This window comes from Staurois parvus, unplaced genomic scaffold, assembly GCF_062004578.1.
Source record: "Staurois parvus isolate SC_StPar_1 unplaced genomic scaffold, SC_StPar_1.0 ptg000019l, whole genome shotgun sequence".
In the NCBI taxonomy this organism is placed as follows: domain Eukaryota; kingdom Metazoa; phylum Chordata; class Amphibia; order Anura; family Ranidae; genus Staurois; species Staurois parvus.
In genome coordinates, this window is record NW_028317815.1 from 16,306,979 (window position 1) to 16,332,261 (window position 25,283).

The following is a 25,283-nucleotide window of genomic DNA, read 5'->3' on the forward strand; positions in this document are numbered from 1 at the left end:
CTTGGAGCAGCGCTATAAGGTATTTTTTTCACTAGGTATAGGGCAAGCCAGTTAAACACAGATCAGGTAGGTATGGATGGTTCCTCTGAAATTTGTTGCAATAAGGGCACCATGTGTTCAAATCTCCATGTTAATAAGTGGTTCATATGTTTTTCGGTGGTCCATTCTTGAGACCTCATGCACACTGGACGTTTTGATAATGCTGGTAACATTAGCTGTGCAAAGTCACGTTAACAATGTGAGTTTTTCAGCTTTTTTTAGCATTTTTGCATTAGTGTTTAGCCGCGATTAGTGTTTTTTAGAGATTTTTTTTACCAAAAAAATTATTTTTTTGGTAAAAAAAGTCCAAAAATGCCACTTTGTGGCGTTTTACCACGTTTTGCTGCGTTTTTAAGCATTTTTCAGTGTTAGAGCGTTTTTACAGCTGAAAAACTCCTCTGGAAACCCACTAGTTCTGGGATTTTTTTCCAGCCAAAAACGTCCCAGCCAAAAAACTTGATTACAGTCTATGTGTGCATGGAGACATAGGATAACATGCTGGGGCGGTTACTAGCTGTAGAAAAAAATGTCAAAAGCCAAAAACAGCAGCTGTAAAAACGTCAAGTGTGCATGAGGACTAAAAGAGAACTGTAGTCTTTTTCCAGTTTTTCTTAGATACATTTGTCAAAGAGATTTATGTAATCTAAACAATCTTATCTACGATTGCTACCATATTCTTTCAATGTGTAGTTTACAGTTAAAGTTGCTTACATCATGTCAGTCTTCTTGATCCTTTTCTCACTACTGCACTAATGATTGGTAGTCAGAAATCATCTGATCTGCGCTGCAAATGCAGAGTTATGGGAATAGGAGTTTTTATTCATGGCAAAAAATCAATACTTTAATTTGAAAAAAACCACTATGATTTCAACAAGTCAATTTCTTGGATATAACTATAATATCATATTGTGCTTAAAGGCAAGTTCAGACTTTTGGTATTTGGGTCAGTTTCAGCTACTCTCTAGTGCAGGGGTCTCCAAACTATGGCCCTCCAGCTATTGATGTACTACAAGTCCCATCATGCCTGTGAATCTGGGAGTCTTGCCTGTGGCAGTCCCATGAGGCCTTGCAGTTCCTCAACATCTGAAGGGACATAGTTTGGAGATCCCTAGTCTAGTGTATACATTAATTTTGTGGACAGTTTCTTCCCACCAGCCAAGAATCTCCTATCACTAGCCAAGCCTCTATGGGGCAACTCCAGCATGCATGCTCCCCACCAAGACTAAACACAACTCAAATTACCACCTCCCTGCCAACTTGTCTTTGATGGACAGTTCAGCCTGCGATTTCTCATTGTTTTTGTGCATTAGCATTAACACGTAGATCACCATTGGCAATTGGGGAGAGATTGCTCACTTCTCTACTGGATGTGCTAATGGTATGAATTTCATAAAGATAGATTAAAAATCTGCAAAATAAGTAGCTAAAAATTAATGTAGTTATTGATGATAATACAGGCATTCAAATAGAGAGTTAGTTATTTTTAACAAGGGTTCTGTATGCAGACGTTTAAGTCTCATTAACAAGATATTTGGCATTGGTGTACTTTATATAAACCTCCTCCTTTCAGCCCAGATTTTTGTTCTTGTGCTTAGATAGAATGGTGAAGGGAAAATGGGGAGAAAGAGAAGTCATTATAAAAAGTGATGACACAGTAGTAATATCTTGATTAAGGTTCTAATCCATTTTCATGCTTTTATTGTTGTTTGTGTCCCTGTGATATGGGGGGAGTAGGCTCAAAGTGAATAAGCAATGATGGCAGCTGTTCTGATCTGTTTGAAACAAAAAAAAGGAAAGGTTCACATGGGCAGAACAATGCATACACCAATACAAAAGGTCCATAGCACACTTCCAAGCTAGCCAGCAAAAAAAAACCTAACCAATCTGTTTCAACTACTCCAAGTGAACCTGCCATCTGTGCATTGCTATATACAGTATGTTCCATAGTTGGGACATAGATATTTTAGAAGTAGGGACCACATATCAGAGTTTCTTTGACACGGTATTGTAGCTTCCTCATCTAGCTGCAGATGTATGCAACAAAAACCTGTTTTTTTAACCTGTGTAAATGAAAAAGATTGGTTAGAATTTTTGCTGGCTAGCTTGTAAGGCTGGCCATAGATGATTCATTCCCTCACAAGTGACCTGTATGGAGGAATTCTTCCTGTGGAACTATTGTGTTCTGAAAGCAGAGACTTCTCCTGTCAGAATACACTGATCATCACTGCAGAAGCTGATCAAAGGAAAGTTTTCCAACAGTCCCCTTAGACAGAAGTCAATTGTTAGATCAACTTCTGTCAAGCGGAAATGGCCATAGATGGGTCAAAGTTTGGACAGTCCCCGCTGAACCAGCTGAATTTTGATTCATCTATGGCCAGCTTAAGTGTGCCAGGGACCCTTTGTATTGTTCACAGTAAAGAGGATCTCCCCAGAGGGGAAATGGATAATAGTAAAATCCTGCCGTTAGCACAGACCACAGACACATGAAATAGTAGAGCGGGCATAAGCTCATTATTGCTATAGGGACTGCAACTGAGATACTTTTGTAGGTACCAACATTGTCATTGAAAGGTAATGTTTCGACTTTTGGAATTTACTTGTACTAGCTCTATAATTTAACCATGCCAGTATGCCATTAATTGTGAATTTCAGCTATTAATAAAATACAACACACTTATGGTATTAAACATATTCTTGAGTGGCAAGAAAACATATGTATGCATAGATACAGTATACATTTCATATTGAAGCCAAATACTGAAAATACAATTGCACAAATAATAAAATAGCAGTCCACAAAGAAGGTTTATAAAATGAGGAAAACTTGCACCCCAATACATTTTATCCTTAAAAAAAAAGGTATCATTACCTATAAAGAAAGATATTTATGCAATTTTGGAAAATATTATACTTTATGTATATACGAGTTAGATAATATATCGGTGAATACACCCAATATTTAAGGATTTGTCTGCTTTTGTTATAGAAAAGATACACCTTAGAACACATATTGTATTATTGTGCTATTTTAACTCTATATACTTAACTTCCTACATACAGTATGTCTTTACTAAATTAGGGTGGACCCTCAGGTAAGGAATGACTTAAAACATATCTATAAACAAAAACTCTCAGAAATGATTAAAAATCTAAATACTTATTTTTTATTGGCAGTTTTGTTTAATATAGTTATTTGTATTTGAATACTACCAGGAGGAACTGCACTCTAACATTTTGTGTCTGTACCACGTTGTTCAGGCATAACTGCTTCAAATGCAATGGGCTTGATTTACTAAAAATCAGCTTCCAGATTTCATTGTCAAAGCTTAATTGAACAAGCTGAAGTTAGAAGCTGATTGGTTACCATACACAGCTGCACTAGATTTTGCACTCTTCAGTTTAGTAAATCAACCCTAATGCCTAGCAGTTTTCAGGAGCATGTAGCGCTCCTTCTCCATTATATCTGCTGGTTCCAGCATCTTGGTTTTTGCTATGATGCACTCTCCCTGCCTGTCTGTCCACCTGCAAAGTGATTGATGTGGCCAGTCTCTGTGTGGAGACCAACCCTTATTTAAGGCAGCCAAGCCTGCAGTCTCATGCTTGTGATAGCGCTGTCTACACATGCTCAAGCTCCCTGTCTGTCTGTCCTGCTGTGCTGTCTGGATTCCCTCATTGATGACCTTAGATCAAGTATCGACTATTCTCTGGACTTTGCCTGCCTTTTGACTACAGATCTGACCCTGACTATTCTGAACCTTGCTTGCCTTGTACCTAGACTGTCATTGAACTACTCTACCTGTCTACCAAACACAAGTATCTGTTTGCTGTGCTCAGTTCGCGCCTGCCCAGGTGTGGTGGCCAGGCACTATAGCATTGTGTATATGTCCTGAGACAACCGATTACAGGTAGACCTGATGGCTTTATGGGAAAGGGGGCTGTTATAGGTGAAGAACACAGAAGCCATCATTTACAAGAGGGCATTCTGAACAGGATAAAAGCATAACTTCAGTTTAAAAACATGATGCATTTTGTTTTAAGGCATGTTGGGAAATTAGTTAATTGTGGTCACGAGATTACAATTTATGGCCATTTAACTATGGGACCTTTAATCAGCTTTACCATATGCATTCACACATTTTAGAAGTACTAAAGTTACATTTTCACCTGTTGGGGCTAATATTGGGGTGGGAATCAATGTGCCCACTGTTAAAGAGGAAGAGTCCTTTCACACGAGCGTTCCATATGTCCATTTTCATCCATCAGTTTATGAATGAAATATGGACACACATGTATTTCTATGGACTAGTGGATGTAAGCGGATAATCATCTGTTTACATCCGTTAATGTCCACATCCATTAACATTCGTGTTTATGAATGAAAGAAAGCCCTATTTTTCTTCCATAAAAAAAAATGGAATGGACGAAAAACTGATGTAAACGGATGTAAACGAACATACAGTCAGCTTTTGCATCCGTTTTTTGAATTGGTAAACTATGTAAAAAACTGATAAGAAACTGATAAGAAATTGATGAGAATCTGATAAGAAACTGATGAGAAACTGTTGTAAACTGATCCATTTTTTTCTTTGAAAAAACCTGACTGAACTGATGAAAAAAAACGGTACGCCCGTGTGAAAGGGGCCAAATTGTCTCCTCCACCTGTCATCTCCCTGGCACCTGCGATGACAGCTCTAAGGTCTCTGAGGCTGTTAAGATTGCAGCAGTCTGGAAGAACTCAGGGTTCTATCTGACAGACTGCCAGTCAAAGATGACAGTATGAGTGCAAATGTGTTCAGGATTTTGGTTCTGTAACCATCAGTAAAAAAAGGAATGTGTTTCTCAAGTACCTTGTTGAAACGAGAATTGTGTGTTCAGTAGCACCTGATAAAATTTGGAAAATCTGTAAAAATGTGATATATTAGCCACAGTGAGATAAAAATATTCCTTCTGATACATATCATGGGCTACCTGCACATATAAAATTGTAGGTGTCCATTGTACAGCATCCCTGAGAGACCAACAATGGGCAATGGGGTCTGCTCACAGCAGCCATGAGGTGTGTATGGACTTGTCATCAGACTGAGGTGCTGATGTCAGAGATCATTGGAGCTAGAAGGATTGTAAACCCATGACCACTTAAGGAGGCAAGAACCATCCTCAAGGCATTAGAAGGAACACCTCCTGGGGTGATTGGTTGAAGTGTAAGAGCCTAGCCAACATCTATATCTGTATAAATTAGGGAGCATGAGAAATTCATTTGTATTAATCTGGGAGTGTTCTAAACATGCCATCTAAATATCTTTCTCGGTAAGCTTCCCCCCCCCCAAGCAGGATAAACCATATTGCTCAAAACAGTAAAATTGTATTTTTTTTTTTCCTCTTTTCATTTCATAGTGAATAGCCAAATCAGCATGTATGGCAGTGCAGAAACTGGTAGGTGGTGGCAAGCTAAAATTGTGTTTCCGGGGTGTATGTGGGTGCAAGGGACCATAAGAAAGGTAATATATGCCAGGATTCCAGCTCATAGGGGCTTGAGGAATCTCAGAAGTGTGTGTACATTGCCCGATTGCTCCACAGCGCTTAGAGTGCACCAGACTGCATGTAATACTTTTATCTGCCTGTTGGCCAGCCAGCTAGAATTGGGTAAAGTCTCCCTCTAGTAGAGGCCAAAGGTATTGTGAGCTGTGACAATTGTATTACAACTGATTTTACCTGCTCAAAGTAAGTTGTCCACTTATTCCTCCTCCAAACAAGAATCTCCTCCCAGTTAGTTAGTCACTATGAGCCCAGATCCTTGACATCTGGTGGCAGTGGTAAGATATTAGAGTGTGAATGCTGCTTTATGGCTGTTACCTACCTAGGGTTCTAAAGACAATCTGCCATGGTGTTGGTTCATTTCCAAGGATGCACAACAGATGACTATACCTCACGTGCCAGCCGACTGGCCTCTTTCTTCCCTGTACCCTGTAGTCCCATCTGTGACATTAATTCCCTATAATTATCATTCAGAGCAATTATAGATGTTTTATTGCAATAAATTCTAGATTTTAGAAATACACCTCAAATACATAGCTAGAATATATATATGCATATATTAGTTACATAGTTATTGATATATTTCTTCCCAACTGTTGGATATTGCACATCATGTTCTATGTACCCAATTAAAGCACCTTTGGAATGATAGTGGAACTAAGGAATGTGCAAAGATTAGGTATTCCATCACACCAGGTTATTCATTATATCATTTGAATGTTTAGGTGTAGGTTGAATGAAGAATATTATATATAATGCCACACCTGTTACCCGAAATATTACAATCTATAGGGAGCAGTAAAATGTTTGTACATTTAAATCAGCAATTAACTGGCAAACTGAGATCATGATGGGAATTGTGTCCAGTTCAGGAAAAAATAAAAGAGCAAATAGTTCTCCCTAGAAATAGAAAATCCAGGAGTTTTGTTCATGATGCAAGTCTTCTGAGAGCCTATAGAGAAACATACAGCACAATAGGTTAGTTATTTGTCACTCTAAAGTGCAAAATAATAAGTTTTCTGCTTTTATTTATAACCAGTGCAACCGATTAACATTGAAAAATTACTATTTAGGAAAGCACATTTTTAAAATGGAATTCCAGGCAAACAGTTAAATACCCATTTTAAAGCAGACCTTGAAGAAAAAAGTAAAGTCCACTTATTTACTTTGCCCACCAATGCCAAAATACTGCAATGAATAAAAAGAAACTTGGGGGCAAGGGGGTTACCTTACTCCTAGCTTCTGTAATACAGGGGGTGATGTAATGTTCCTTCCAGCAAGATGTAATGAGATTTGGGATACTCAGCATTCCCTGGGATCTTGCTGGAAGGAGCATGAAATCATTCTGACGTAGGCGCCATGGGGTGGGAGTGGGGGGGGGGGTTAAGTATATTTAATAACTCTGTCCCTTGCCTTTTTTTAATTATCACTGCATGTTAGCTTATGAGGGAGGTGAGAGGTCAACAAAAAGAAGTGATAACCTTGAGTTTTAGCATATACTATTAACAGGCAAGTGAATGATTTATAAATATGCCACTACCCCATTACGTTTTTGAAGCATTCATAATTCCCAAATTGCCTATATAAATGTATAATTTACTATTTAATTTTCTATAGTGCTTTTCTCTCTAGGGACACAAAAGAGCAAAGGAAAAAGCAAGGAGTTTTGGTTGTATGAACAAAAATGACCATGGGGCTTATACAGGAGAAGTGTCCCTATACTAACATAATTTCTAAAGCACAGACATGAAAATCAAACAAGCATTTTGACTGGTAGCTCTAGGCAACAAGAAATTGACTTGTTCAGTGCACTTTTAATATATACACCCCCCTAATGTTTAAAGCGGAATTCTGCCAGGGGCACAATGAAATTGCACTTATTGTTGAATAAAGAGAATATACAGTATATTCTGCATATGTTAATACATAAGGGACATGTTGGACGCATTATCTCACCTCTTCTTGGGCATCCAGATCCAGGTTTGACATCTCAAGATCAGTGAACTCCAATGGTTCTTTAGACTCTTGCATAAGTGAAATCTAAAAAAGCAAAATATGTATATTTTACTAGGGAGATCAATTTTTGTTCTTTTACACTACAACAGCTACAAGAAATTCCAACGAATTTAAATTCAACACACATTTGTGCCACTCAACAGGATATTTAGTGTCCAGTATAAAAATGTGTAACATTAGTTAAACTGGACACTTCCAGTCATCATTTGCTTTGTCAAAATTATCAATTTGTGAAGGTAGAAAAGAAATACAAAATCATCACTGGTGATTGGTGTTCAACTGGTCACAATGAATGGCCTAAATCAGGCAGTGTAGTCTTATTTTAGTGCCATAGTTTACACCAGGTAATGTATATATGACTAACTGACAGGTAATGTATATATGATTAGCAGCTGCATAATTTTTTCCAGATTGTAAAGACTCTCCAATTCTATTTTCCCAAGCAGCAGAAAACTAACTCTCCTTTATCATTATTATTGAAATGTAAGTTAATTTTTTAAAATGAAATTTCCACCTTCCAAGTCAACTTAATCAAAATTGGCAACAGATTTGTAGGCCTCAGATGCTGACATCCCATAGACATTCTCACCTGCTGTGACTGCCCAGGGCTGTTGCCAATGTTTACAATACAGCTTGCAATGTTGCAGTGGTGCTCATATATGTTGCACATGTACTGTCCATCACTGGTGTGCGCACCCTATTGCATTAGGGTGTGCACCCCAAAGCTCAAACACACACGTGTGTGTATGTGTCTACATATATATGACCCCTGCACATTGATCTCCCTGCAGGCACAGTGAAAAAGAAGTGTGTAAGCACTTCTCTTATGGCAGAGCTGGTAATAGGGAGATCTTTCCCATTCCCCCACTGGCACAGAGTGATAATGCTAATGCGAACAAGGTGATTAGGGCATGTCCACGCACATCGACACACCCTGTGCGCACGCCTATGCTGGCCATAGAGAATAACTGCCTCCTGTGTACTAAGCTTGGCACATGCTCCATGGACAGCCATTATTCCCCATAGCATATTAAAGCCCCTCCAACATGCTGCATGATGTTAAAGTGGAACTTTAGTCAGAAAATTAAGTCCTTACAGATCACTTCGTGCTGGCCCCTTCTGCAGGTATAGCTATGTAAAACATTAAAAATAAGTGCCTATACTGTTTAAAATCCAATAATACAGTGTCTTACCCTGCTCTGCACATGCTCAGTTGCACTCTATTTTTAGCACTGTGCCAAAAATGTAGAGACCAATCTGCTCACAGCGTAAAGATTTATTGCTGTTCAGGAGTTCTGGGCTTCAGCAAAATGGCAGCCTCTAGCAAGAGCAAACAGGAACAATTCTGGAGGCAATTTATAGCACATGCTAATTTTGGTAGCATAATTATTAATGTGGAATGTATGTTCTTGCTAAAGAACATTATTTTTTATCAAGTTGTTACTGTATGGGTAAAGTTTTGTTTTAACACTTTTCAGTCCTGCATAAACTGTGGCAATGAGAATATGTGGATGACTACATTTGAGCTTTGCAGTAACTTAATTGTTCACATGCTACTGAACGATTTATCCATGTTTTTACCTGAATTTCTCTATACTATTTCTATTTTGTACATGGACACGTTTGCATGTAATAAAGAAGGGTCCAATGAATGGAGAAGGTTTATGTAAGGTAATATAGAAACAAAAGGAATGGTGTTGCATCTGCCTTCCACATAGCTATCTGTTGAGCAAGATTCAGATTATTATGTGGTTGCACCTGTAGAATTTCCTGGTTCTCCCCCAAACAGCACAGAGGCTACCAGCTACCCAAGCAACAATCCATTCACGTCTGCTCCAATAAACAGTCTAGGGATTGTATTTTTTGTCATTTAGTGCTGACAAAACTTCTACCAGAAGAGGGGTTGGGGACATGGGATACTCCAAAATGCTCACAGTCTTTATAGCAACAGTAGTAGTTGTTAATAGCAAACAGTCCAAGGCCCCACGGATGAAGACCATGGGGCAAGTCTTTGGGCATCTGGTTACCCTGCACAGCTATTGGTACCCAGTGCAGCATCCAAAAGTTTCAGGGATCAGTTTCAGGTCACTACTCACAAGTCCCCAGGACAGCTGCCTCCTTCCTACTACAACTCAGTAAGTGAGATGGCACCTCCCAGGACAGGATCCCTTGTAGTGTGGTTCTGCAGTCAGTTCTGAGCAAAGTCCATTTGATCCTTTGATCATAGCACCTTTGAGGCTTCCCAGAACAGCTGTTCAGTCTCTGGGCTGCCTGGCAGCAGCACCTGCACTGCTGGAACCCTCCTGAGGAGAAGGAAGCCTGCTCTCCAGTGTCTCAGATTATTTAATCCCATTCTAGCCCCCTACTGGACACTTCCTCTCTAGCTCTTGGCTGGAACCTGATAAATGTTCAGACTGACTGATTTGAATCTCCTGCCCTAAGCACTGGAAGTTTATTTTAGATAGAGGGGGAAGTGATCAATCTACCAGCCTGTGAGACCCTTAACAGGTCAGACCAAACCATCACTGCACTCTTGGTTACAGAAGGAACCAAAGTTAAATTTGCCTTGCCTCCTACGCTAGAAGCACCCTCAACCAACACCAATCTTTCCTTGCCTTTTAATCTCCTAAATATTCCCCAGCATTTCCATTGTTTTACCTTCTCCAGTAATGGATCATGTCCATCGCTGTACTTCCTGATGTTCTCTATATATAGCACAGCGTCATGAACAGTTAAGAAGAAGATGTCTGGCTTAATTAGGTCATCAAAAAATAAACAATCTTCCATTTTTTTGTAAACACTATCTGCAAAAATGAATAATAAAATCACATTAAGAATAAAAACATTAAGAATAAAAACACATTAATTAGGGGTTTCTCATATACCCTACACCCAGTGTATTAATTGAATGCAAATGCAGTCCACAGAAGCTTCACATTAGAAAACTTAATGCCGTGCTCACCATCACTTGCTGCAATATAGACATTAACATCAATCCTCTTGAATTCTTTGTATATCTGAAAATCAAAAAGTATGGTAGTGAGAAATTATCCATAACAATATTAATAAAATGAATAATATACATTTTTTGTTGTTAGATTTTTAGGATGTTCCATTTTTAAGATTCATTGAATGTAATATCATATTAATTAAAGCTTGCCTAGGCATCTGTAGGTCCAAGTGGAGGTTCACATACATCTGATATGGGGGAGCACAACCTGTGTAACTCCCATAACCACTGCATATTGGTAATATTCCAGTGTACTCCAGTAAATCAATGCTAGAGCTACATTAATCTACTGTGCTCTGACTATATAAAAAATGTGTTAGTATGTCCTGCCCATGCCAAAAGGAAGGGGACATCAGCTTGGTCCAATGACTACCCTGTAGTCAGCACTTGGTCAAATGCTGCCTTAACTTAACCACGCTATCTAGTTGCATTTTCTACTCACATATCAAATTCTGACCTTTTTGGACTTCACCTTATGACAGTCGAAAACATATTTGTGATGAAATATAAAATATTATAATACATGTTTAACCAATCCAAGCAAGTTTTAAAATATAGGGAAAATTGGTATCAGACGTCTTACCACTTTCATAGATCGTACTGCTACTACATCAAGGAAAGAAATTTGGCCAAAGTCGAAAATAACGCTGTGTATAGTGACTTTTGGGACATTGACTTTCACAGGTAGCTCTGAATTCCAGTCTACTTGGACCTCAACTTCTTTCACGTTAACTTCCTCATTCTGTTCTGCTTCAGGGTCTTCCAGCTCATCATCAGGCTCAAATGCTTCATTATCAGTACCAGCATCACTGATAATGCCATTCTAAAGGAAACACTTTAGTTAAAACAGAACTACAGCCATTCAGCTACATGTACAGTAGAAATACACATATATGAAGTACTTTACCTGCCAAAATATTTATAATTATTATTATACAGGATTTATATAGCGCTAACAGTTTGCGCAGCGCTTTACAATATAAGGGAGACAGTACAATTCCAATACATTTCAGTACAGAAGGAATAGGAGGGCCCTGCTCGTGGATCTTACAATCTAAAGATATTATTGTTATTCTTTGCTATACAGCTACTCCTGTGTTGACACTTGTAGGTTGCACTGCATAGGCCAGGAGAATGACACAAGCATTAAATATTGAATCCCAAATTACTGTGGAGCTGTACTGCACATCAGGCTATGAATGAACATCATCACTCAACAGAGGCCCTCATTTACTCCCTTCCTCTTGTTGGCTTATCTTCCTAAACATCTGCTCTTCTAGCTCCAATGCATTAAAACATGCTTTATTAGTAGCAATATGCAAACCACACTGCCACTTATTGCAATGACATAGTGTGGAAGTGCCCACTGTCAGCCTGATTTTTGAAAGTGAGACCAAAAATTGCATGAAGCTAATTAAATAAACTATGTTTGTCCCAATATTATGTTTCTGTAAAGCCTTGCATGATAGCACTTAGGCTAGGAGAGGGCTAACACTCTGAGCCATCCATGGTCCTAATGCTTCTCCCAGTGCTGTCAGACTTTAAACATGGTTACAGGTAGAGAAGGCACAGGGGTGGCTTTATGAATTTGTGTCTGTCTCTTTATTGTCCACTCAGAAGGCTGAGGAATGAGACATGGGGGAGGGAGATGAATTTCTTACAGACACCCATCAGATACTATTAACATGATTTAAGGCAAGAAGGTTATCAAGCCTGATTAATTTTTTTCAATAGTTCTGCTTTAACTTTCTTGCAGGATTTTATGGTAGTAATTCCATAACTTTGAAAGAGAGCCTTCAAACACCAGATAAAATGATACTGGCTGATACAAGCATGACTTAATTACCATAAGTGCCATAGGTAAACTACATTTGTAAACGAGATTTAAAAGAATGTAACATTGTGAACAATATACAGTATATGAAAAAACAGGCATGACAATCATGGCTCTTGTGATAGTTATCATCTTAGAATGGTTTCATAAGATAAAAACGTTTGTTACACAGTGATGATGAATAAGCACTAGGAATGGTATTAGGTTTACTTTCTAAAACATTAGCTACTCTTAGCTACTAGCATTAGTAAATAGATAAGAAGGTATATTATATTTACATGTTTTAATCTTTTACATTTTTCAGTTGCCCTCTGGTTTCTGGCTTAGGCAAAAATGATGTCATACATCCCAGAAGTCTTCATGGGCATTTTTTCTTTCTTCTGAATGAGGGGAGGAGAGTCTTTCTCAGCTAAGCACACCCTCCTGCCTGCATGCGTGAGCAAGGGCAGATGGATTCTAGGAAGTAAAAGCTACAAGAAACATCTGCCCTTACTCAAGATGGCCTCGGCTAATAATGCTGGGGGTGGGGGGCAGGTTCAAATGGTTTTCTCAAGAAAATAAAGCATGGAGACAAGGATGGATGGGTGAGTTTGCTTTGAATATCAGCCACAAATAAATAGTGTTTTCGGGTTGTGGTGCTCAGATATAGTTAAGTTCTGCTTTAATAAAAGAAAAATGAATATATTAATATTTACCTTTGTCGCTCTTAGTTGACCTTTCTTGATAAGTTTGGAAATTTTCCGCAGTGCTTTGGTCCTCTTGTTGAAAACTCTGACAACATCAAATCCAACCTTAGATAAAATTATAAAAGATATGAATAGATTGGTGAGTGACAGAAATACCTATAATTTGTTAAGGGGTAACCCCATATCTCCTTAGAAGAAGACTAGAAAAGTTGGTTAAGCGAGGTACTGATAAGCATATTCTGACCGAAAAAGAAGCTGTGTATTTAAATTCAGAAGCCTGTAGGATACCTGTAATTTATTTTCTTATGAAGCTTAATAAGAATTCAGAAAGGCCCCTGGGTAGGCCCATTGTCAATGAGATTTACTCAGTCACGTTGCGCCTGGGCCAATACATTGACTATTTTTTACAGCCGTTGGCTAGATCAATGGAGGCATACTTGAGGGACACCAAACATTTGCTTCAAATACTACAGAATATGCAATGTCCTGGTCCTTGTTTCCTCGTGACAACAGACATTGTTTCTTAATACACTATCAGGTTGTGGTATCTTTCATAAAATGGGCTCTCCAGAAGCCTGATCTGTCCAGGAAGCATAAAAAGTGACAGCTCATGTGCAATATATTGTGATTGTACTGGTTTATGTGACGTTGCTGGAGACTAGAGTTTTTATTTATGTTTTTTGGAGATATTAGGTGATTTTTATGACTTTTTGTTGTCTGTGGGAGCAGGAAGTGGCTGTATTTAGTGTGCTGGGGTCAAATTTAGTTGGATTGACATCTGCAGTTTAATTTTCAGTCACATGGGGGCTCTGCGATGTCATTTCCTGTTACATGAGTCTCCAACGGCTTTACTTCTAGTTCAGGAGCTGGCCACAATGTCATTCACGGTTTACTGGAGGTTCTGGTAATGGCTTGGAGGGTATATAAGAACTTCCTGTTGGCTTGTGCTGGTCCTACTGAGAAAGCCTGTTGATTGGGTGTATTGCATATAGGAGTGGAGCGGGGTCAGTCGGTGGCCATCTTCATGTTGGTAGTGCATGTGATGACGCAAAGAGCGGCCTTTGTTTGATATGCACTGTGCATAGCACTGTGTACACTGATAGGTATAATTTTTAATAAATGTTTTTCCTGTATGGAGAACACTATTAGTCCCTGTTCTTCTTTCATGAATGAAATAACACTTCTTATGTTAGTAGAGGATCCCTGGAACAGTGGGAGCCATCTGTGGAAGAGTAAATCTTCAGCCATCCTGTTGACAGCCCGTGAAAGGGGCACAAGTGTGTCACACGTGACCCTTGGCTAACCATCGGTGTCTAGTCTGGAGGTGAGCATATATTGCTGATGAGAGGTGTATGCATGAGTAGCACTGGTGACCAGCTATAGAAGATATTGGTGCACATGGATAATTTGGTGGTACACATGGACAATTTGGTGGAAGATCTTACTACTTTGGACTTTATGTTTTATACATTATTTATAGAGATGAGCGAATTATTCAAAAATTCGATTCGGCTGATTCGCCGAATTTGCGGCAGAAATTCGATTCGATGCGAATTTATTCGCTGCAAATTTAACTTATTAAAAGGGTTTCTAGGCTTCAGAGAGCCTTTATATTAGTGCAGAACACTGTACCTTTAATTTAAATGCCCTTGGAGTCTGCTGGGGAAGAGAAATAATACTGTCAGTCAGTATGACATGCAGATGAGTGCCGTCGATCTTAGAATCACCGCACACTTCACTCATTTGGGCAGTCACGGGGCACGACGAAGAAGATGAAGAAGAAGATGAAGAAGAAGAAGAAGAATGAGAAGAAGAAGAATGAAAAGAAGAAGAAGAAGAATGAAAAGAAGAATGAAAAGAAGAAGAAGAATGAAAAGAAGAATGAAAAGAAGAAGAAGAAGAATGAAAAGAAGAAGAAGAAGAATGAAAAGAAGAATGAAAAGAAGAAGAAGAAGAATGAAAAGAAGAATGAAAAGAAGAAGAAGAAGAATGAAAAGAAGAAGAAGAATGAAAAGAAGAATGAAAAGAAGAAGAAGAAGAATGAAAAGAAGAAGAAGAAGAATGAAAAGAAGAATGAAAAGAAGAAGAAGAAGAAGAAGAATGAAAAGAAGAAGAATGAAAAGAAGAAGAATGAAAAGAAGAAGAAGAATGAAAAGAAGAATGAAAAGAAGAAGAAGAAGAATGAAAAGAAGAATGAAAAGAAGAAGAATGAAAAGAAGAAGAAGAAGAATGAAAAGAAGAATGAAAAGAAGAAGAATGAAAAGAAGAAGAAGAAGAATGAAAAGAAGAATGAAAAGAAGAAGAAGAAGAAGAATGAAAAGAAGAAGAAGAAGAAGAATGAAAAGAAGAATGAAAAGAAGAAGAAGAATGAAAAGAAGAAGAAGAAGAATGAAAAGAAGAATGAAAAGAAGAAGAAGAAGAATGAAAAGAAGAAGAAGAAGAATGAAAAGAAGAATGAAAAGAAGAAGAAGAATGAAAAGAAGAAGAAGAAGAATGAAAAGAAGAATGAAAAGAAGAAGAAGAATGAAAAGAAGAATAAAAAGAAGAAGAATGAAAAGAAGAAGAAGAAGAAGAAGAATGAAAAGAAGAAGAAGAAGAATGAAAAGAAGAATGAAAAGAAGAAGAAGAAGAATGAAAAGAAGAAGAAGAATGAAAAGAAGAAGAAGAAGAATGAAAAGAAGAAGAAGAATGAAAAGAAGAATGAAAAGAAGAAGAAGAAGAATGAAAAGAAGAAGAAGAAGAAGAATGAAAAGAAGAAGAAGAAGAATGAAAAGAAGAATGAGAAGAAGAAGAAGAAGAAGAATGAAAAGAAGAAGAATGAAAAGAAGAAGAAGAAGAATGAAAAGAAGAATGAAAAGAAGAAGAAGAAGAATGAAAAGAAGAATGAAAAGAAGAAGAAGAAGAATGAAAAGAAGAAGAATGAAAAGAAGAAGAAGAAGAAGAATGAAAAGAAGAATGAAAAGAAGAAGAAGAAGAATGAGAAGAAGAAGAAGAAGTAGGATGAAGAAGAAGAAGAAGAAGAAGTAGAAGAAGAAGAAGCAGAAGAAGAAGAAGAAGAAGGATGAGGATGAAGAAGAAGAAGAAGAAGAAGAAGAAGTAGGATGAAGAAGAAGAAGAAGTAGGATGAGGATGAAGAAGAATTCCATTCCAGCAAAAAGTGTATCTTCAGAGAGCTCCGCTATTTCTGACAGTTCTCTGACAGTTCCTTCACATTTACAGCGGTTGAAACATTGTATCTATTTGTTTCCGAATAAAAACATCTGTATCCTAAATGGAAAGGTAGAAGGGATGAAAATCGGCCGATCGGGAAAAATTCGATTCGCGCATCCGAAGTTTGCTAATATTCGGATTCGATGCGAATCGAATTTTTCCTAAAATTCTAAACGAATTCCACTTCGCCAGGTTCGATTCGCTCATCTCTAATTATTTAGATTAATATTTTATAGTGAAGGTTTGTGGGTTGCACTGCATCTTTTGCTGCACTATTTACTGAGGGGTGGAGTGAAACCACTTTATGGTGCATGCAGGAACCTTATATTTAATTACTATTATTATTATGCAGTATTTACTGTATACAGTGCCAACAGTTTGCTCAGAGCTTTACAATATAAAGGGAGACAATACAGCAACGATACAGTTCAATACAATATGGTTAGGAGGGCCCTGCTCCTTGGAGCTTACACTCTAAGAGGGAGGGGCAAATTATTGATTAATATGCAAATGTATACTAATGTTTATATGTTTGATGATTTTTTTGTGCTGTAAGGGATAATCATGTACTGGATGGACTGATTGATTAGGTATGGTTTAAGACATGCATATTTTGTTACAGATATATTTCTACAAGTATTTAATGTTAAAGAAGAACTCTGGGATCAGCCATTAGTACACCCGCCTACACAAAACACTAAACAGTTAATAACATTTTTTAAATCCTTACCATTGAGTAGAAAAGTCTAATTGAATTTTCATGATCTCATCTCTGTAATTTAAAAAAATAACAGCATCTGCACTGCCAAAGAGGAGGTGTAACAGCAGGGATTACATCATATCCTTTCCTCTCTCTGCAGTAAAGGGAAACTACAGTCCCCACCAACCACAGAGATGAGTAGTCAATGTGGGCAGGTTCACTAGGCCTATATATGTTGAATGTGTCTGAGAGTCTCAATCCACCCACCATTGCAAGTGGGGCTGAATTACATTACTGCTTCCTGGAGAAAGAACTACAGAAGGCATGTGCCAAGACCAGTGGCTGGGAGAATAGGACACATAGTAGCCTCTGGTCTTACAAACAGGAAGCCAAAGAGAATTAACGGTTTGATTTGAAAATTAATAGGCTATTTCAGAGCAACTACTGAGTGAACCAGAAGATGGATGACATAGGAAATCAGCAACAGGGACATGTAAAGAAGTTTTTGCCCAGAGTTCTGCTTTATTGTGAATAACATGCATTTTACAGAACAATATACTCACAATTTTCCTGATGCCACTTCTAAGACCATCAATATTCCCATAGAAGACAGCACTAGAAAATCGAACTATTTTAATTCCTTCTGGCTCCACAACCTGTAGTTAAAAAAATAGATATGTACTGTATATTGAGGTTCAAAATGTGTTGGTGTGTTATATCTCTATTTGCTATGGTTCTTGACCCCCCCAAAATTGACCTTTGTTCACAAAGAGAAATTAATAGAATAAACATTATGCCTACAAATCTGGGGGTCAAAAATTTTACACTTGATGAACCCAGCTGTGCACACAACCTACACCCTCTGGTGTGATGGAGAGCAATATTGGAAACTTTACGTAAATTGATAATAAATCTTTATTTTTTTTTAACCACTTGACCTCCAGAAGGTGTTACCCCCTTCATGACTATGGCATTTTTTTGCTATTCGGCACTGTGATACTTTAACTGGAAATTGTGCGGTCATGAAACACTGTATGCAAATTACATTTATGTCATTTTTTCACACAAATAAAGCTTACTTTTGATGGTATTTGATCACCACTTGGTTTTTTATTATATAAAAAAGAAATATATTTTTACTTTCTGTTAAAAAAAACATGTCCAATAAAAATCAAATATCTTTATAACTTTAGGCCAAAATGTATTCAGCTACGTGTCTTTGGTTTAAAAAAACAAACGTGTATATTAATTGGTTTGTGTGAAAGTCATAGCGTCTACAAACTATGGTATATATATTGGAATTTATGCAGCTATAGACGCTATATTTGTAATGGCAGTCATCAGTGACTTATAGTGTGATTGTGATAGTGTGGTGGGCAATCTGGTGCTAACAGACACTGGCTGGGAAGGACACTAACTGAATAACTAACACTGATGTCGATAGTGACACTAATACAGCGATCAGTGATAATAATGTACACTGTACTAATGGCAATGGCTGGGAAGGGGTTGACTTTAAGGAAAATCAATGAGTTAACTATGTGCCTAACAAGTGTGTACTGCTTTAACTCACAGGTCTGGCCTTTTCTCCCTGAAGTCAGATATAATATTTAGAAACAGCCAGATTGAAGTCTGTGTACAGAGTTCTGTCTGTTTGTACACACAGAACTCTGTACTGTAATTGGCCACAGCCAATCAGCAGGTTTCAGTCAAAATCATTGGCTATAATCTGCTGAAAAACTTGTGCTGTATCCAATCAATCACAGGCTAGCAGGGGGAAAGGCAGTGACCTATGGGTACGTTGCCTAGCCTGCCTGTGCCTCCCATCTGCAATAGATGTACTGTGGGTGGGCGGCAAGTGGTTAATATAATAAACAGGTCTCCCACCGGCACTCCTGGCTCCCCCCCCCCCTCTGAGAAGTGTCCACCATAGGAAACCGCTGAGTACAATTATTGCAATTACACAAAAAAACCTGTTGATTCTGTCAGAAATTTTTAGGGCTTGTTCACACTTGACTTCTTCCCAAATGCCTCTATAGAGTTAGACAGGCATTTTACAAGCATTAAAACACTCCCCAAATGCTCCCCAAATGTCCTATGCGAGGTTTTGAGGCGTTTTATAGGTGTTTTACAAGCGTTAAAGCAACACCACAAACGCCTATAATGAACTTAATGGTATTTACGCCTCGCAAACACCTTGCAAATACCTGCCAGGCGTTTGAGGAAAGTCACCATAGACTTGAATGGGAGGCGTTCAAAGGCTTCAACTGCTCCTGACTCAACATGAGTCGTCAATTTTGACGCGATGCTAACGCTTCAGTGTGAACAGCACTGTGTGCTGCCATGTGTATCATTTTCATAAGCGTTTGAGGAGCGTTGAAAATGGCCCTCAAACGCCTGCTTTCAACGCTATTGTGAACTGAGCCTAAAGCTTCCATTGGACTAAAGTGAAGATAGCTTTCTCAGCTATTTTCTTTGATCTACAAAGCAATACCTCCCTATACAATGGAGAATGGGGGGTAGGGGGGTGTTTGTAGTCCAAATATTCCTTCATAGATACAGTGCAGTGAGTGGGTTTAGCCACTCTAGGACAGTAAGTGTGTTATTAGCAGAATTACTAGATGAAAATGGAAAGTAAAATAAAACGAATGCAGTCATCACATCTAGGAGCTAGTAAGATGCAATAAATTACGTTTTGTGCTTATGTTTTGATGTATTTTAGATGTTTGCTTTGGGGTTTCTTTTTGCTTAGTAATTCATGCTGTGTTAATATTTACTTTCTTTGCTACATCCATTCTTAGGAAATATAGGTTGTACAACGCATCAATTACTAGTACAGGTCTCATCTACCAGAGTCACAATGTAAGATTTTTAATGTGCAGTAGAAAATACGTCTGTGTTTTCTACTTACAGTCTTGTACTTTTTAACCTCCTTGTATAGGTCTGTTCCAGGGACATTTCCAAGAGCACCACAAGATGGGCTGGAAAAAATGTAAATATATCCATTGGTATATTGGAAGACATTTTGAATATCTGGAATATTAAACATTTATACTGAGAATCCAATATAAGTTGTATGTTTCAGTGAAAACACTATTGGAAAGCATGTATTCTATGTACTCTTTTACTGATTATACTAAAACAGTATCTAAATATTTACTGTATGTATTGCTATAGGCATTACTATGACATATCACTAAAAGGAAAGTAGAAAATCAATAGAGGATCCCCCTGAGTTGCATTCATAATCTAATGCTTCAAAATCTTACACTTGTTCTAGTCTGTTATATGCAAAAAATGCATTCAATATAGGTAATGTAAAGTGTTAATATTATATAGAACATTAAATATTAATATGTCTTATGTAAGACTTGCAGCCAGCAGATGCTGACCTATTTAGTACTAGCTTGTGTATAATCCTTCCTTACCAGACCAAATTTCAGTTTTCAGTGCTGCAATAGTTTGACTGATAATTACTCTGGCATGCAACACTGTACTCAAATTAATTAATATAATTTTTTCAGCAGATAGAGCTTTCTTTTGGTGGTATTTTATAACTGGATTGATTATTTATTTATTTCTTTCTTTCTTTCTATAGTTTCTGCCATACAAAAGAAAAAAATACTAAAAACCTTGAAAACAAACTTAATTCCCTCTCTAATTTCTGTTATAAAATATAGCACATACAATTCCAGGACAGAACGAACTAGACTTTTTCTGGAATATAGATAAGCTGATCTTATTGTTTTCCAAAATTTTTGGAAAATGAAGAAAAAATTATGAAATGAAGACCAAGTGATCTAATTTTTTTAAATTAAATAAAATGCTGATATTAAGAGTGTTAGAACATGGAGATGCTACACCAAATACATTTACTATACAGGTTATACACAGAGGGAAAAGAAGGTGAAAGAGTTAAAGTATAGGTCACAAACAGTGGGAAGATAGGGTAAGAAGGGTGATGTTCATATGTGCAGTATAAGGGAGATTTAAGTGGTTGTAAACCGTTGAAATGAAAAATGAATAGAGCATATCCCTCTACATATAGTGTGTACTAGCTTCAGTTCAAACCTCCTAGTGTGATTTCTGTCTCCTCTCTTGTCCCTCTTCTATCTGCACTTCTGACAAGTTATCCCGAAACCACATCTCGGGATATGGCCCTGCCCCCCTCCAGCACACAGACGGTGATTGACAGACAGCCTTAGATGAGCAGGTTTCCCTATGAGACTATGTAGAGGGGGTCTGTCCTTTCCCTACACTCAGGTCTTAGATTACATTCAGCTCTCATCTCTATGTTGTGCAGTGTGTGATATCAGATCCCTGCCCCCGACTTGCTGGAGCTGAGAAAAAGCCTTTGACCTGTGTGCTTTAGAAGGCTGTAGAGAAGATATCAGTGTATCAGCCTGAGCCACTTCAGTGGGTATACATAAGTGTTTACTGTAGCAATTGTGCTCACAGAGATGGACACGGCCCTCCATTTTGTTAAGAACTTTCTATGTTATACCATTTCTCACTCCCAAAGCAGGCTGCCCCCTCCATCTTGTAGATCTCTCATCCCCCTCCCTCTCTGTTGGGTGAAATGTGGCCTGAGTGCTGAGAGAGGTAACAGGCAGCCGAAACACAACAGGGAGCTCCAAGCTATAAAACCTCACCAGCTGGGTGCCTAGCTGTCTAAGAAACTGTGCAATCTGGCATATCGTAAAAGTATAAACCGAGTCCCTCACTTGAACTTCAAAAGACCTCCAAGGGGTCGTAAAGACAGACTTACTTTTAAAAACTCACTTTTCATATAAGTGGATATCTTCACGTAGGACATAATTACCTAAACATGGGGCCTATATTCGGAAGGCTCAGTTTGAGGCCATTCTCCTGGTATGTTACACCCCTTAGCTGGCATACATAGAAAAGCAGAAAAGTATATCTCTTGAACCATTCAAGTGTATATTTCATATTTCATATCTAACCGTTCCGCAGACGCGTCTGCATATTAATCTACCCGCAGGTGGAATGTTACATGTACCTAGGAAGAGCTATGGATCATAATAGCAGCTAAGAGGAGGAATATCCCATAGGTTTTCTGAGGGGGTGGAGCCTGACTATGACGGCACGGGAGAGCGCGCAGTAAGCACTCTCCGTTAGCCTTCCCTGGTTTATCCTCCCCAGGAGTCTCCGATAGAGAGACCAGCTGCATCGAGGGTGAGCGGTGACTCACCCGACTGGAGATGGTGCGTGGTGTCCGTGTCCCTGGAGACAGTCGGCTTCCTGGACCTGAGAGAGAGAGATCTGGCAGAGAGTTGGGAGAGGAACGCCTCGGGGCTCTCCTCTGACGTCCGGTGGAGGAGGAGTGGAGTTGCCGGGGAGACGGTCGGGCTGTCAGTCAGATAGCCTAGGAGCCAGGAGAAAGCCGGCTTCGGAGGGGGAGTGAGGTTGTCAGGGAGACAATACTGAGACGGACGAGGCAGTGGAGCGGCACCGACACGTGGGCAGCCGCAGAGAAGCCTTGGGAGATCCGGGTGTGGGAGAGCTTGCCTGACATACAAACAAGTAGGAGAAGTGGAGGAGGTAAATCAACACACTCCTTTCACATTACATCATCTCCACCCTGTCTTCCTAAGACCTCAAAATCTCCCTGCTGCCATACCACTCCTGCATCATACTATTCCTATTGCCTGACACCACTGCTATAATAAGGCTAACCCTCTAAACTTCTATATCTTTCCCAAACTATAATCTAATATATATCAGTACATCGCCTCCAAAATAAGGACGTATCGGATGAGAAAGATAAGGGACTTGAGCTATATTGGATCCACAGGAATCCCCCTAAGAACTTATAATGAGAAAAGAGGACTGCTTCTGGAGTGATATCCCAACGTGAAGGGTGAGTGAGGACCGTGGGCCTTCCTGCAGGTCTTATTCTATATTATATATTGGACTTATACAGTGGAGCCTTATATACATTGATTCCTCGTATTAGACTTTCAGATGACTATGGTAAGACTTTGCATTAATTATAAAATCTGAAAATAAAAGAGGGGATTCCTAGGGCGGGTCTGAAGATCGGGAGGAGTAGGTGTCCAGGAGAGCAAGAAACAAGAGTAAAGGCTTTAAAAATAAAATGAAAGGTAAAAACATCAAAGGGAGTGGGCCTAAGAACTCACAAACTGGTACGATAAAGAAGTATGTGTCACAAGGAAATGTTACCCCAGAAAGATCTCAGGCAATAAATGAAAAAAGTGAATTGGAAATAAGTCTGGATAATAGCCCGAGACTCTCCCTGGGCCCGGTATATAATAGCCAACAATTAATGGAAAGCCAGGATCTGAGAGATTGTGAAAGAGATATGCAAATACCTAATAAAGAAGAAATGGAGGAGATGTTTAAAGGCTTGGAAAAATCAATGAAGCATGAAATGGGGATGATTCGGGAAGAAATGGGACAATTGTTAACTAGAGTGGAAGAAATGGAGGAAAAAGTGCAAAATTATACCCAAACCATCCCAAAATTAGAAAAAAGGCTATTAGAAGATAGAAAAGAACAAAGGAGATTGCTCTATAAGTGTTATGATCCGCCAGGTGGTGCCTCAGGCTGCCAACTGACAGACCTACTCAGAGCGTGGGGTCTAAGCCCGGGCTGTGCTTTCACCAGAGCCCCTGATGGTGGGGATGGACTTGAAACAGTCCCGGGCCAGGTCACGACCTCCGAGCAGGCCCGCCAGTGGCTGAGGACACCCTTGGGGACAGGTACCGGGAGAGCCAGATATGAAGAGGATGGCGGCCCCAGCAGGGTAGTGACGGATTGTGGGCCCGTGAGGGTAAGCGGGGTACAGAATCGGTAGGCGAGAGTAGTCGGGTCACACGCAGGGTCAGCAGGGAGGTCAATCCGTAGAATGGTCAGGGCAATCCAGGTCAAACGCAGGAGCAGGCAGAATAGTCAGGACAATCCGGGTCAAACGCAGGAGCAGGCAGAGTAGTCAGGACAATCCGGGTCAAACGCAGGAGCAGGCAGAGTAGTCAGGACAATCCGGGTCAAACGCAGGAGCAGGCAGAATAGTCAGGGTCAATCAGGGTCACAGGATAGGTGCAGGAACTCAGGATCACAGAAGACCTTGCGGCAATCTGTGACAGTGCAGGGCATCTTTAAATAGTGCGCTCTGCACTGTCATTGGCCGGCTAGGACGCGCCCCCGGCTGTCATTGGACGCCTGAGGCGCGCCCGCGGCTCCTACTGCGCATGCGCGGCGTCCTGTCAGCCGCGGCTCGCTGGGACCTAGTGCCCGTGTCCCGGCGCGATCCGCCGCCACTGCGCATGCGCGAGGGACGGAGCCGCGATCGCGGACCCTGGAGCCGTGGTCCCTGACATTGCCCCCCCCCAATGGGCACCCTCCGGGAGCCCCACTGATCTCTCCACCGCGGGTGAGCACGAAAAAACTCCCGGATGAGCCTGGGCGCGTGGATGTTCTGGGCGGGTTCCCATGAGTTCTCCTCAGGGCCATACCCCTTCCATTTTATCAGGAACTGTGTCTGGCCCCCCCTCCTTCGGCAACTGAGGATAGTCTCCACTTCAAATTCCTCCTGGTCACCTATAGTGACTGCCTCGGGGGGTCTGGATTCACGGTCCGGGAAGGGATCCGGTCTGGATGGCTTCAGGAGAGATACATGGAAGACAGGATGTATCTTGAAGGTCTGCGGAAGCTCGAGGTCGTAGGCCACCTCGTTAACCACTCGTTTTACCGGAAAGGGGCCGATGAACTTGGGTCCCAGCTTCCTTGAAGGACATAGCATCTTCAAGTTGGTCGTTGCCAGCCAAACCTGATCCCCTGGTTGAAGCAGCAATTCTCCTCTTCTCTTTCTGTCGAATGCCCTCTTACTGTCCTCTTGGGCTTTAGCGATGGCTTCCTGAATTGTCTTGTTATTGACAGAAAAGAAGTTCAAGATGTCTTGAGAAGCTGGTACCGGATTCTCAGGCATCAGATCAGGGAGGAATGTGGGATGATACCCATAATTGGAAAAGAACGGGGATTGACCCGTGGCTGAGTGACTCGAGTTGTTGTACGCGAATTCCGCGGAAGGCAGCAACGACAGCCAGTCGTCCTGAAGGTAGGATGTGTAGCACCGTAAGTACTGTTCCAGCGTCTGGTTTGTTCTTTCAGTTTGGCCGTTGGTCTGTGGATGGTAGGCGGATGAAAGCGACAGCTTAATTCCCAGCGATTTACATAAGGCGTTCCAGAACCTGGAGGTGAATTGGACCCCCC

General features: G+C 39.9%; 1 protein-coding gene across 1 annotated transcript in view; it reads right to left on the minus strand.

Annotated features, from left to right (window-relative positions):
- Nucleotides 1-1,708: 1,708 nt before the first annotated feature.
- LOC149472909 (pendrin-like) overlaps nucleotides 1,709-25,283 on the minus strand; it is a 55,204-nt gene continuing 31,629 nt past the window's right edge. Inside the window, exons 14-21 of the mRNA XM_089685155.1 lie at nucleotides 19,942-20,011; nucleotides 17,594-17,686; nucleotides 13,130-13,225; nucleotides 11,184-11,423; nucleotides 10,553-10,607; nucleotides 10,249-10,394; nucleotides 7,531-7,614; nucleotides 1,709-6,526 (exon numbers count right to left, since the gene is read on the minus strand). Coding sequence (XP_089541281.1) covers nucleotides 6,503-6,526; nucleotides 7,531-7,614; nucleotides 10,249-10,394; nucleotides 10,553-10,607; nucleotides 11,184-11,423; nucleotides 13,130-13,225; nucleotides 17,594-17,686; nucleotides 19,942-20,011 — 808 coding nt within the window. The 3' untranslated portion in view covers nucleotides 1,709-6,502. The remainder of the gene's footprint in view (nucleotides 6,527-7,530; nucleotides 7,615-10,248; nucleotides 10,395-10,552; nucleotides 10,608-11,183; nucleotides 11,424-13,129; nucleotides 13,226-17,593; nucleotides 17,687-19,941; nucleotides 20,012-25,283) is intronic.